Genomic DNA, 14,872 nt, shown 5'->3' with positions numbered 1-14,872 from the left:
TCCTTAAACATCCCGGTCACCTCCGCGTCCCTTGTTCATGGGAGGAGAGGAAAGGTTATAGCGGTGACCCCTCAATCTCAGATGGACTATTTACAGGATAAGTGCTCAGGGTCCGTTTTGAGGGGAGGAATTTACCTTTATTTCCTCTCTCCAAGAAGCAACGTCGGGGAGGTGGCATGAAGAACAGTATTTTCTATGTTGAAAACAACTTAGCTAGAAAAAGAACCTACAGGTACGTATACACTGACTACAGCTATTACAGTTCATTCGGTCAAGTAAAAAAATAAAAAATAAAAAAATTTAAAGTTTTGTATGTGCGTACATCTACACGAGGTTAAGAGCAGTCACTGAAGTCAGGACACATCTGAAATACATGAGTAAAACATGTCAGCCTTTCCTGGCCCGATTCTCCCCAGTCTCTCCAGACTGTGACTTCCTCGGCCCCCAAAAGCCGAGGGACCAGACGTGGGCGCTGGGGGGCGGGGGCGCGCGAGGGGATTCCCTGAGCTCCGGAACGTCCCAGCCCCCTGATCGATTCCGGGAGAGGAAGCCGGGAGGCAGCCCTCCCCACCCCCGCCCTCACCCAGAAAAGCTACCCCGGACCCCCTCTCGGAAGCCTCGGTCCCAACCGCGACAGAAGGAAAGGCGTCTGGCGCGAAGCACGGCGCCAGCGGTGGAGCAACGGGCCGAGGGGCGCTGGAAAGTCGGAACTGGGAGGGGGCGATCCGCTTTGCACCCACCTTAGGGAAGCCAAGCGCGACTCCCCAAGTTTCCGATTTTCTAGTTTGCGCAGCTAAAAAGAAAGAAAGAAAGAAAGAAAGAAACCCTACCCCCACCCGGGTCTTACGCAATTGCTTAAGTAGAAAGAGGGGGAAAAGTTTTGGAAGGGGGGAAGGAAAGGCGGAAAGAAACAGTCATGCCGTCACGTGGGCTATTTCACGCATAAAAGGAAGGTCCTCTCCGTTAGCTTCCAGTTGTCAAAGGACTCGCAGCGTCAGAGGACGCCCCGGAACTCCGCACAGCGCCTCCTCCGGCCCCGCAGCTCCGATCCGCGCACCTCGACGCCTCCGCCGGCCCCGCGCCCCGCCCGCAGCCGAGATGCTCGCCCGGGCCCTGCTGATCTGCGCCGCCGTGGCGCTCTGCGGTGCAGGTGAGTGAGTTCCTGGCGCCCGTGCCCGGGATTCCGCGGCTCCGTCCACCCGGGCTGAGCTTCTGCTCAGACTTCTCCCGGGAACTCCAGGTATTCTAAATACTCCCAGAATTCAGAGGCCGAGTCCGGACCACTCGAGTCCAAATAAACTGGACGGCTAGCCCCGCTTTGCCCTCAGCTCTGTTCTTCATGGGCCAGTTATTGCACCCATCTTTTCTCATCTACTAAATAGGAACGGGGATACTAATTTGCAGGTTGTCATTATAAGACAAGAAGATCTGATCAATATATGTGAGATGATTTTGTATAGCACCTAACTGCTATTGAATGAAAATAATTGTGTTATATAACTTCCCTAGTTAGTGCTTTCCCGTCCCAGGGAAGACCAGATTGTTTTTTAAGATAAACAGAATAGCTTAAAAGCAAGCTGTTTTTACTTTGCAAATTTCTCTATAGTTTGTTTTTGTCGTTGTTGTCTTTTTCTAATGTAAATTAAGTCATGCCACCTTAATACTGTAAATCATTCAATGATCTCCCCTGACACGTGAAATAAAACCCAAATTCCCATAAACCCCACAGGATCTGCCTTCACCTTTTCTGAACTTAGCGTCCACCTCTTCCTCTTCTGTCAGGCATGCCTCAGGGCCTTTGCACTTGTTTTCCTCTCAACTTAGAATGTTCTTCCTCCAGATCTTTCTCTAGCTTTTTGACAGAGAAGAAAGAAGAAGGAAAAAAAAAAAAAAAAACAAAGTTTGATTAAAATACTTGGTCTATTCCCTCTAGTTTTGAAAGTCCTACTTTGAGCCTCTTCTAAAGGCTAATTTGAGCATCTAAAGTTTCTAAGAAAAATTTAGCAACATGATTTCCCTGGTGGAATATTCTGTTACCTTTATTTAGAAAAGGAAGTTGGTATTTCTACATTATAACCATTCTGTAAGGCAAGTCAAAAAAAAGTTTTCCCATGACTACCTGTATATTTCTTGAAATTTTTATTGTGAAGTTGACTCATAGTAAGTAAAGCAATTAAGTGCTTAAGTCAAGATTGACACTGAAAAATTATTTATTCACTGTCTGTACTGTTTTTGTAGCAAATCCCTGCTGTTCCCATCCATGCCAGAATCGAGGTGTATGTATGAGTGTAGGATTCGACCAGTATAAATGTGACTGTACCCGAACAGGATTCTATGGTGAAAACTGTACCACACGTAAGTTTGTTGTTGAGTGCCCTCATTTGGAATGGGGTATATACAGTTATCATTTTACAGAATTGTGTCTTATAATGTGTCCCGTTAATTTCTTTTTCCTCTCATTGCAGCTGAATTTCTGACAAGAATAAAATTACTCCTGAAACCTACTCCCGACACAGTGCACTACATACTTACCCACTTCAAGGGAGTCTGGAACATTGTCAATAAGATCTCCTTCCTGCGAAATATGATTATGAGATATGTGTTGACGTGTAAGTACAAATCACTTTCTAGGGTTCTCACCTGCCTCAAAGAAAAATGTACTTTATAAATTTTAGATTTTAAAACTGAATTCAAAACATGTTTAAATATACCATTTTAGTTTGCCTACTATCTTAATGGCCAAAAATATTGACATCCGAATCCCCTGAAGCTTCTAAAGTTCTGTCTCACAGGCAGAATTCTGCTTAAAATACTGCCTGCCTCTGCTGACCTTCACTGTTCTTGACAGTTTGTGAAGGACGCGTGGTCCCGTTGTTTACTGAATGGCCATGGGGCACAGAACTGCACCCATTAAAATAAATGAATAATTTGGATTGGGGTCTGCAAGAAAGTAACCTTTATTTCTAATGTGAGTGTCAAGCCCAGACATTTTGCTCATGGACCTCTTGAACAATAAGTGGATGGTTATTTGAAAAAAATCAAAATGGCTAGACCAAAACATATTCTGTAAAGAATATATACTTTATCAAAGATGCCTTTTAATGCATCATTCTTTCCTCTTTTTTGAGCACCAGTAGCAGGCTTTAAAGTATGACCACTTTAAAATAGAGTATCTTTGTATTAATTAAATTAAATTTATTCTAGTGCCACTTTGTACATTATACAATAAAAATGAGCATTGATTTGCCTTGTGGATGGGAACAAATAACATTTTTTTCCCCTCTAAAATTTCAGCAAGATCACATTTGATTGAGAGTCCGCCAACTTATAATGTGCACTACAGCTATAAAAGCTGGGAAGCCTTTTCTAACCTGTCCTATTATACCAGAGCTCTTCCTCCTGTGCCTGATGACTGCCCAACACCCATGGGTGTGAAAGGTGAGTGAGAGGAGACAGTTACATTAACTGTAACTGGGATTGGATTGATACCTAGAAAATTTGACCCCAAACTATGATTATTTGTTAATAAAACTATTTTTTCCCTTCTTATGGATATCTCTGGATATTTTTTGAAATTGTGAGTCCAAGTAAACTATTCCATGGAAGCAAATAGGCGTTTTGGTATGAAAAAGTGAAAATGTTAGTCACTCAATTGTGTCCAACTCTTTGCAACCCCATGGACTGTGGCTAGCCAGGCTTCTATGTCCATGGAATTCTCCAAGCAAGAGTACTGGAGTGGGTTGCCATTCTTTTCTCCAGGGTATCTTCCTAACCTAGGTATCGAATCTGGGTCTTCTGCATTGAGGGCAGATTCTTTATCATCTGAGCCACCAGGGAAGCCCAGACATTTTGGTATAATGTCATATGTTCTCAAATTCTTTCATTAAAACTGAATTAATACTAGTTAAAGTAGATTATTCAGTAAGAGGTTGTTCCCCTTTATCTTAGAACTTCCATTAATATTATGATCCTGTTCAAAGTTGTATTTTTCCTGTAAGTGAAGAAGACCCTGGTAAATTGACAGTTTGCTCTGTTTCCTTAAATATGTAAATGGGTTCTTATTTTGGCTTTCTCATTTTTTATAGGGAGGAAAGAGCTTCCTGATTCGAAAGAAGTTGTGAAAAAAGTACTTCTAAGAAGAAAGTTCATTCCTGATCCCCAGGGCACAAATCTGATGTTTGCATTCTTTGCCCAGCACTTCACCCATCAATTTTTCAAGACAGATATTGAACGAGGACCAGCTTTCACTAAGGGAAAGAACCATGGGGTGAGACGGAGTTAAATGAGAATTTGTAGCAAATCAAGTTCTGTGTGTAAAAACCTTAATGGAGTTTCCATTTTATCTCACTGGTTGAGTGAAAAAATACATAACACATACTTACATACATATATACAGATTATTATTTGTAGTTTGACTCATATTTTTAGTTTAAAATATTGGATCTGCAAAAACGTTGTCTTCAAAAAAATTTGTTACCTTGATTACGCTGCCTTAAATATTATAAGGTGAGATTTTTGCAGCATTATTATCTCTTGGGTTTCAGTGACATAGCTTCAATTAATAAGTATTTTATATCAAAACATTTTCTGCTGCTTTTTAAAAGGAAATATCATATAATTAGAATGAAAAATTCTGATACAGGCTCCATATGAGACACTAATTTAGATTGATAAGCTATGGGGTTATTTTTAGTGGATAAACAAGTGAATTTATTAATTTTGTGGCTATGAAAAAAAATATGTTACTGAAAAATTTTAAAGCAAACTACATCATCACATTATTTAGTAATAAATACATCCTAGGCATTTTACATAAGAACAACTTCGGTAGCAAATCAAAAATTTTCCATAATCTTCTAGGTGGACTTAAGTCATGTTTATGGTGAATCTTTAGAGAGACAGCATAAGCTGCGCCTTTTCAAGGATGGAAAAATGAAATATCAGGTTTGTTCCATTTAAATATTAGAATTCATTACCACTCACCACCCACCTATGTTCTAAATCTCTAATGATGAAAATTTGTTTCTTACCTCTTCTTACTGATACTTTTTTAGATGATTAATGGAGAGATGTATCCTCCCACTGTCAAAGATACTCAGGTTGAAATGATCTACCCACCTCATATTCCTGAACACTTGAAGTTTGCTGTAGGCCAGGAGGTCTTTGGTCTGGTGCCTGGTCTGATGATGTATGCCACCATTTGGCTGCGGGAACACAACAGAGTGTGTGATGTGCTTAAACAAGAGCATCCAGAATGGGGCGATGAGCAGTTGTTCCAGACAAGCAGGCTAATCCTGATAGGTAAGCAAGAAGAGCAAATCACTTAAAAAGAAAACCCTCTTCCTCAAAGAAAACTAACTTGTTTCCTTTGCTTGGGAGGAATATAATACTTGGAGTGTCATGCATGTACAATCACCTGCTCCATATTCATTCAGTCCTTCAGCTGGATTGGTCAGACACCTACCTCAATGGTGGAAAAGAAAATCTAGATAGGAATGCCAAATGACCAGTTGCATTTCAGTTGCTTGAACATTTGTAAGCAGAAAGAATTCATGTTTTCAATTTTTTATTTTGTGCCTGTAGGAGAAACTATTAAGATTGTGATTGAAGACTACGTACAGCACTTGAGTGGCTATCACTTCAAACTGAAGTTTGACCCAGAGCTGCTTTTCAACCAACAGTTCCAGTACCAAAACCGTATTGCTGCTGAGTTTAACACACTCTACCACTGGCATCCCCTTCTGCCTGACGTCTTTCAGATTGATGGCCAGGAGTACAACTATCAGCAGTTTATCTATAACAACTCTGTCTTACTGGAACATGGTGTCACTCAGTTTGTTGAATCATTTACCAGGCAAATTGCTGGCAGGGTAAGCATTATTAGTGAAAAATAAAATAAAACAAAGGACGAGCTGGTAACTAGAATGTCTGCTGCAGAAAAGATTTTTCTTAAACTTACTGAAAGATTAATTATTGCTAGTAATCTTTCCTTGAAATAAGAAGGATATGTAATATATATATTTATTATTATATGATCTTGATTATAATATAATTTTACCATTATAATCTAGATTATAGAAATAATCTATAAATATTCCAAACTTATAGTTTAGGTCTCCACTGGTAGCTTCAGTTTACCTACTTGGCACTCAAGGGATGTTTTAAAAATAGAAATCTGGGGAATTCCCTGGTGGTGCAGTGGTTAGAATTTCTTGCTCTCACTGCTGAGGGGCTGGGTTCAGTCCCTGGTCAGGGAACTAAAATCCCACAGGCCACTTAGCATGGCCAAAAAAAGAAAAAAAAAATCTTACATATGCCTAAAACTCAATTGACATGTTCTACAATTTAATTCATATTCCACAGGTCGCTGGCGGTAGGAATCTTCCAGCCGCAGTAGAGAAAGTATCAAAGGCTTCACTTGACCAGAGCAGAGAGATGAAATACCAGTCTTTTAATGAGTATCGCAAACGTTTTCTGCTGAAGCCCTATGAATCTTTTGAGGAACTTACAGGTGAGAAGCAGTTTCTAAACTTCTTCAAAGAGCCAAGGGGCAAATGGAAACAACAGAGAAGTTGAAAGCAAATTGAGCGAAGGGGTAACACTCTTCATTTTGTCAAAAGTTTGACGTTGGTTGTGTCTTTGTCCTTGTCACCCTCACAGGAGAGAAGGAAATGGCTGCAGAGTTAGAAGCGCTCTACGGAGACATAGATGCCATGGAGCTGTATCCCGCCCTTCTGGTAGAGAAGCCCCGTCCCGACGCCATCTTTGGGGAGACCATGGTAGAAGCCGGAGCACCATTCTCCCTGAAAGGACTTATGGGTAATCCTATATGTTCTCCTGAGTACTGGAAGCCTAGCACTTTTGGTGGAGAAGTAGGTTTTAAAATCATCAACACTGCCTCAATTCAGTCTCTCATCTGCAGTAACGTGAAAGGCTGTCCCTTTACCTCATTCAGTGTTCAAGATGCACACCTCACCAAAACAGTCACCATTAACGCAAGCTCTTCCCACTCGGGACTAGACGATATCAACCCCACAGTCCTACTAAAGGAACGTTCAACTGAACTGTAGAAGCCTAGTGGTCATATTTATTTATTTATATGAACTGTTTCTTTTAACTTAATTATTTAATATTTATATGAAACTCCTTGTGTTACTTAACATCTTCTGTTAAGGAGAAAAAGGGGGTCATACTTGTGAAGATTTCCATGTTGATTTTAAAGATGTCGAAGTTTCTTCAAGTTAAAGGGGAAAGCAATTTTCATTCTTCTGTACAATCCAATGGGAAATGAGTATGACATCTTTTTACTTGAATTTCAACTTATAATAAGAACAAAAGCTAAATTTGAACATGTAAGTGCTGTCGCAAGATGACAAAATGCTGCACATTTCGACACTGTCAATATTTCCAGGGTGTCTCCTATGATGCCTGAGAAACAGCTGTCTACTCACTGGTCCTTTTATGGTCTTCTTTTAGCCTTTTGCAGATCAGTTTACTTCGTCTATTTTGTTTTCCTGGTTTTAAGGTCTGAGTGTGTGTTTTTTGGACTCTGCCTGTACTTTCTTACCTGAACTTATGCAAGTTTTCAGGAAATCCTCAACTCAGAACTACTACAAAAGACCTTTACAAAAAGGTATACATTCGTTTTAAGTGAAAGGCAGAGAACTTTACAAATAAACTATAGCCTAATAAAAAGCCCAATAATTAAAGCCACAGGGGGTTCTTGACACCAAGAAAGTATTCCTATTCTAATTAATGTCTTTCCTCATTTAAAAGCAAATAATTGCTGAATAGTTCCCAGGGAGACAATGCTTCTTTTCCATATCTCATTGTCAGCTGACATTTTCTGGTACTGTATATTAATTTAATTTATTGAGAGCTATTACGTCTTCTTAGGATGACTGTTATAAACTGGGTTTAAGGCTGCATGGTGTTCTTTTTTGGCATTATGTCAGAATCAATGTATCTTTTAGGATTACCTCTCTGGATTATTACTATAACATAAATGTTTGGATTAAGATTTGTGAAAACATGTTAGGAATCCAACTCTGGTATATTGAGCTGTAAAGCTGGACTTCGTCTTTAAGGTTTACCTGTTCACCAGCCCACAGAGAACGTTGTCTCATTACCCTGGATGTGCTGTAACACTGACAGTGTACACATTTTTGAAGGACTTGTGGATGTTTCATTAATTCATTCACCCCTAACTTTCTGGAGAAACATTCTTTACAAAGCACTGTGGGTCTTAATATTTTTAAATCATGCACTGAAAATCAGTATTTATGTAAATAATTGAAAAAGTATGCCTGTTAGGCAGAGGGAGAAAAATGAAATTTCATTAAAGAGAAATAACTCAGGGGAATTTTCAAGATTTTATGTTTAAATGATTTATGGTTAAGAAAGAGTCAATAGTAGAAGAGTTTGTATTAAAAAACTGTTACCTTCATTGATTTTTAAAAAAACTGATTTGTTAATATCTGAATGACTGAATCTGGGAATTTGGAATATGTGTGTTTTGGTGCCTCAGACTATGTATGATTAAATTAATTTATGTAAACTGTAAGTGTTGAAACAAATAGCTGTTTATTTTTGTATTATTTAAAAATTGAAAACCTCTTCTAAAATAAATAAATTTTGACTGTTTCTGTATATCTTTGTCATGAGATGATTTCTGTAAAGCATCATTCTTCCATCTCTCCCAAACTGGACTGGCCCTTAGTGAAATGGTTCTGCCTTCCATCATATAGAGGTCTTAAGGTCACTGTTATAATCTCTCATACATGGAAACACTGTATTTGAAAATGGGTGCTTTGTAGAAGAGAGATAGCAACAAACTTATTTTCATTACCTAATCTTAGAAGTAGGAAAAAAAGTACACAAAAGGCAAAGAATAAGGCAAAGCTGCTAAGGAGGCACAGAATCTAAAAGAAAGTTGAAAGAAGGAAAGACTAAGTTCTCTTGGGTGAATCACTGATACCAGGTTCATTGGCTCTGTCATTAGCTACTCTGGACATCTTGGTAATTTCAATATTCACATGGACTGCATGTTTCGCATCCTGCCTGGGGTCTCTTGTCTTCTATTCTAATGTTCCCTTCTTCCATATTTCCTATGATCATACAGACTTTGATCTCATCATTAATACTGTACCATTTCCAAAATCTTCATTTCAATCATCTTTTACTACCAACACTTGCAGCTCATGTATTTTAGTACTCATGATCTAACATCTAACTTCAGCTTCACTGAACCTATTGATTCACCAAACCTTATCACCTCCTATCTCCTCATTTCCTTCCTTATGCATCTAACTCAGATTCCATTGTCCATCTTGAGACTCATTCCCTCATTTCTTGGTCTACTCTCCATTGTACGTAAGTTGTGTACATTGACACAACTTAATTTCAGCCATAAACGGATTATTTGACTTCTCAGTAGCATTCAACACAAATGTCTACAGCGGCTTTACTGTAAGATTTTTTTTTTATTGGCTTCATGGTTTATACTCTCCTCATCTTTCTCCCCTTCCATAAAGAGTTGCTATTGGGTTGTTTATTTTTAAAGCTCTTCATACATTGTGTGTGGTGTGTGCGTGTGCTCAGTCACTCAGTTGTGTCTGATTCTTTGCAACCCCATGAACTATAGCCTGCCAGGCTCCTCTGTCCATGGGATTTCCCAGGCAACAATATTGGAGTGGGTTGCCATTTCCTCCTCCAAGGGATCTTCCTGACCAGGGGTTGAACCTGCATCTCCTGCATTGGCTAGTGGATTCATTACCTCTGATCCACCTGGGAAACCCTCTTCGTCACTATAAATTAAAGTGTCCTGATTCCTCTTTCTCTTCTTTATCTGTACTCTTCCAGGTTAATCCCATCCAAGTTTATAAACTGAACCACTAATTAATCACTCTCAGATTTGTTTCTAGAACCAATCTCTGTCAATTAACAACTCAAATTCATATTTTAGTAGCTTATTTTATATCTCTGCCCTTTCAGCAACACATATCCAAATAATAATCATTCAATATTAAAGACACCACTATTACCTAGTTTTCGAGCAAAAGCATCTCTTTCCTTCACACTCATAGCCAGTGCAGCAGCAAATCTGTTGTCTGTATTCCCGCACACAAATCTTAAATCTGTCACTTTCCATCCAACTCCATGGCAATCAACCTAATCGATGTAATAATCTCTTAATTGGTGTTCTCTGTTCTTGCCTCATTCTAAATCACTGTCATAGCAATGAGAGTAATCATTTTCAGACATAAATCATATCATGCCCCTTCGCTTGTTTGAAATCTTCTCAGTTCAGTTCAGTTCAGTCACTCAGTCGTTCCGACTCTGTGACCCCATGGACTGCAGCATGCCAGGCTTCCCTGTGCATCAACAACACCCAGAGTTTACTCAAACTCATGTCCATCAAGTCGGTGATGCCATCCAACCATCTCATCCTCTGTCGTCCCCTTCTCCTTCCACCTTCAATCTTTCCCAGCATCAGGGTCTTTTCCAATGAGTCAGTTCTTCACATCAGGTGACCAAAGTATTGGAGTTTCACCTTCAGCATCAGTCCTTCCAATGAATATTCAGGACTGATTTCCTTTAGGATTGATTGGTTGGATCTCCTTGCTGCCCAAGCTACTCTCAAGAGTCTTCTCTAACTCCACAGTTCAAAACATCAATTCTTCAGCACTCAGCTTGCTTTATAGTCCAACTCTCACATCCATACATGACCATTGGAAAAATCATAGCTTTGATCAGATGGACCTTTGTTGGCAAAGTAATGTCTCTGCTTTATAATATTCTGTCTAGGTTGGTCATAGCTTTTCTTCCAAGGAAATCTGATGATTTCCTGTTCCACAATGGATAAATCTAAACTTATCCTATGTACTTAGTGATCTACCCCTGCCTATATCAGTCATGTCTACTACGATTTTTCACCCTTGTTCACTTTGGAAAATAGTTTGGGAGTCCCTTCTAAAACAAAAAAAGAATCATTTACAATATGTATTAGCTTTATATTTAAGCTGTTAACAAATTACCACAAACTTACTAGCTGAAAACAACACAAATTCATTGCCTACGGTTTTGGAGGTCAGAAGTAAGAACAGGTCTTGTGAGTTAAAATCAAACAGTGAGCAGCACTGTGTTTCTTCTGGAAGCTCTAGGGAAGAGTCTATTCCTCACCTTTCCCAGCTTCTAGAAGCCACTTGCAATTCCTTGGCTCATGTCTCTTTATCTTCAAAGCCAGCAGGGTAGCATCTTCAAATATCTGTAACTCTGATCTTTTTGCCTCTTTCTCATTAAGGCCCTTTTGATTGTTTTGAGCCAATGAAGATAATCAAGGAAATTCTTCCCTCCTCAAAATCCTTAATATATTTGCATATACAAAGTCCCTTTTGTCACATAACACAACATATTCACAGATTCTAAGGATTGGGCCTGGACATCTTTGGAGGGCCATTATTTTTCCTACCATATCATATAATCTAGCCAATGATCTCTTGGGTATTTACACTAGAAAAATAAAACCTATATTCATGCAAAAATCTGTTCAGCACAAAAATAGCTAAAAGCTGGAAATTATCCAAGTGTCCTTTAATAGGTTAATGGTTAAATAAAATGTGGCAAACTGTGGTGTATCTAGACCATGGAGTACCACACAAAACAAACAAATGAAACTATTGATACACATAATAATTTTGATGGAACGCAAGGGAATTACGCTGAGTGTAAAAAAAACAATCTTTTAAAGTTACCTATGGTAAGAGTCTATTATATAACATTTTTTAACTAACAAAAGTTTAAGGATGGAGAATTGATTAGTTGTTACCAGATTAGGAATGGTGGGATGGGTAGCTATAGCTATAAAAGGGTAGCATGAAAGCTTTGTTCTGGGATAAATGAAACTCTCATAAATTACTGATGATAGTGTAAAAGATTATAGCCATTTTGGAAGCCACTCTGGCAGTTTAAACATACCCTATGTCCAGCAATTCTACTTCCAGCTACTTACCTAAGAAAAATGAATATATGTGTACAAAGAAGACTTAAGACTGTCCGTGGCCACTCTTCCAAAAAATTGCAGAGGGTGGAAAGATCCCAAACTCATTTTACAAGGCCACCATCATTCTGATACCAAAATAAGACAAAGATACTACACAAACAAAAAAATTACAGACCAATATCACTCTTGAACATAGATGCAAAAATCCTCAGCAAAATTCTAGCAAGCAGAATCCAACAACACATTAAAAGAATCATACACTAGGATCAAGTGGAGTTTATCCCAGGGATGCAAGAATTCTTCAATATATGCAAATCAATAAATGTGATACACCAAATTAACTAACTGAAAGATAAAAACCATATGATCATCTCCATACATGCAGAGAAAGCTTTTGACAAAATTCAACACCCATTTATGATAAAAAAAAAAAACTCTCAAGAAAATGGACATATAAGTAACCTACCTCAACATAGTAAAGCCCATATATGACAAACCCACAGCAAACATTATTCTCAATGGTGAAAAACTGAAAGCAGTTACTCTAAGGTTAGGAACAAGACAAGGGTGCCCACTCTCACCACTATTATTCACTATAGTTTTGGAAGTCCTAGCCATGACAGTCAGAGAAGAAAAAGAAATAAAAAGAATCCAGATTGGAAAAGAAGTAAAACTCTCACTGTTTGTAAATGACATGATACTCTTCATAAAAAACCCTTAAGATGCCACCAGAAAATTACTAGAACTAATCAATGAATTAGTAAAGTTGCAGGATACAAAATTAATATGCAGAAATCCCTTGCATTCCTATACACAACCAATGAAAAATCAGAAAGAGAAATTAAGGAAACAATTCCACTCAACATTGTAACAAAAAGGATAAAGTACGTAGGAATAAATCTACCTAAAGAGACAAAAGACCTATAGGCAGAAAACTATGCGTGCATGCATGCTAAGTCACTCCAGTCATGTGACACTCTGTGTGACCCCACGGACTGTAGCCCGCCAGGCTCCTCTATCCGTGGGATTCTCCAGGCAAGAATACTGGAGTGGGTTCCCATTTCCTTCTCCAGGGGATCTTCCCAACCCAGGCATCGAACCCTGGTCTCCTGCATTGCAGACATATTCTTTACTGACTGAGCTATGAGGGAAGCCCTAAAGACAGTACGGTCTGGCACAAAAACAGAACTATAGACCAATGGAACAAGACAGAAAGCCCGAGATAAACCCACACACCTATGAGCACCTTACCTTGGACAAAGCAGGCAAGAATATACAACCTTTTCAATAACTGGTGGTGGGAAAACTGGACAGTTACATATAGAAGAATGAAATCAGAATACTTCCTAACACCATATACAAAAATAAACTCAAAATGGATTAAAGACAAATGTAAGGCCAGAAACTTAAAAAACTGGAAGAAAAGAGACAGAACACCCTTTGACATAAATTGCAGCAAGATTTTCTTTGACTCACTTCCTAGAATAATGAAAATAAAAACAAAAATAAACAAATGGGACCTAATTAAAAGTAAAGCTTTTTTATAGCAAAGGAAACTATAGACAAGATGAAAAGATAACCCTTAGAAGGGGAGAAAATAATTGCGAATGAAGCAATGATAAAGGGTTAATCTCCAACATATATAAGCAGCCCATACAGCTTAATATCAGAAAAACAAACAACCCAATCAAAAAATGGGCAAAAGACCTGAACAGACATTTCTACAAAGAAGACATATAGATGGCCAATATACACATGAAAAGATGCTCAACATCTCTCATTATTAGAGAAATGCAAATCAAAGCTATGATGAGGTATCACCTCATACCAGTCAGAATGTCCATCATCATAAAATCTACAAGCAATAAATTCTGGAGAGGATGTGGAGAGAAGGGAACCCTCTTGCACTGTTGGTGGAAATGTAAGTTGATACAGCCACTATGGAAAAGAGTATGGAGATTCTTTAAAAAAAAAAAAAAAGGAATAAATCTACCAGATGAACTAACAATCCCACTACACCCTGAGAAAACCACAATTCAAAAATACACCTGTACCCCAATATTTGTTGCAGCACCATTTACAATAGCCAGTACATGGAAGCAGCCTAAATGTCCATCAACAGATGAATGTATAAAGCTGTGGTACATATATACGAATGAACATTACTCAGCCATGAAAAAGAACAGCTGCTAATAAGTTGAACGGAGATGGATGAACCTGAAGCCTGTTATACAGAGTGACAGATGTCAAAAGAGATAAACAAATATCATATATTAATTCATATATACATGGAACCTTGAAAAATGGTACTGATTAATCTATAGGGAAGGGATGGAGATGCAGACATAGAGGAGGGACTTATGGACACAGTGGGCAAAGGAGAGGGTGGGATGAGTTGAGAAAGTAGGGTTAACATATGTGCACTGCCATGAGTGAAATAGATAGCTAGTGGGAAGCTGCTATATAACACAGGGAACACAGCTTGGTGCTCTGTGACAACCTAGAGGAGTGGGATGGGGAGGGGGGTGGCAGGAAGGCTCAAGAGGGAGGAGATAGATATATATGCACACACTCATATATATATATATATATATACATACACACACACACACACACACACACACACATATGAGCACAGGCATCTGCGACAACGCATAGAGTGTGGCCGAGAGGAGCTACCCCACGTCCGAGGTCAGGGGCGGCAGCTGAAAGGAGTTATCCCATGTCTGAGGTCAGGGTCGGCAGCCTTGAGGAGCTACCCCTGCCCGAGGCCAGGGGCTGCGGCCGGGAGGAGTTGCCCCATGCCGGAGGCCAGGGGCGGCAGCAGGGAGGAGCAACCCCACGTCCAAAGAGCAGTGGCTGCACGGGCGC

At 39.2% G+C, this 14,872-nt stretch overlaps 1 protein-coding gene across 1 annotated transcript; it reads left to right on the top strand.

Moving 5' to 3' along the window:
- On the top strand, window positions 608–8,648 carry PTGS2 (prostaglandin-endoperoxide synthase 2). Its single transcript, XM_018060731.1, has 10 exons — window positions 608–1,150; window positions 2,239–2,355; window positions 2,466–2,609; window positions 3,295–3,438; window positions 4,086–4,267; window positions 4,861–4,944; window positions 5,055–5,301; window positions 5,584–5,870; window positions 6,364–6,511; window positions 6,661–8,648. Exons 1-10 carry the CDS (start codon window positions 1,099–1,101, stop codon window positions 7,068–7,070), a joined length of 1,815 nt encoding a protein of 604 aa, XP_017916220.1. The 5' UTR covers window positions 608–1,098; the 3' UTR covers window positions 7,071–8,648.

This window comes from Capra hircus, chromosome 16, assembly GCF_001704415.2.
Source record: "Capra hircus breed San Clemente chromosome 16, ASM170441v1, whole genome shotgun sequence".
Classification (NCBI taxonomy): domain Eukaryota; kingdom Metazoa; phylum Chordata; class Mammalia; order Artiodactyla; family Bovidae; genus Capra; species Capra hircus.
The sequence above is the reverse complement of the archived record's forward strand: the minus strand, read 5'-3'. Positions and strand labels throughout refer to the sequence as shown.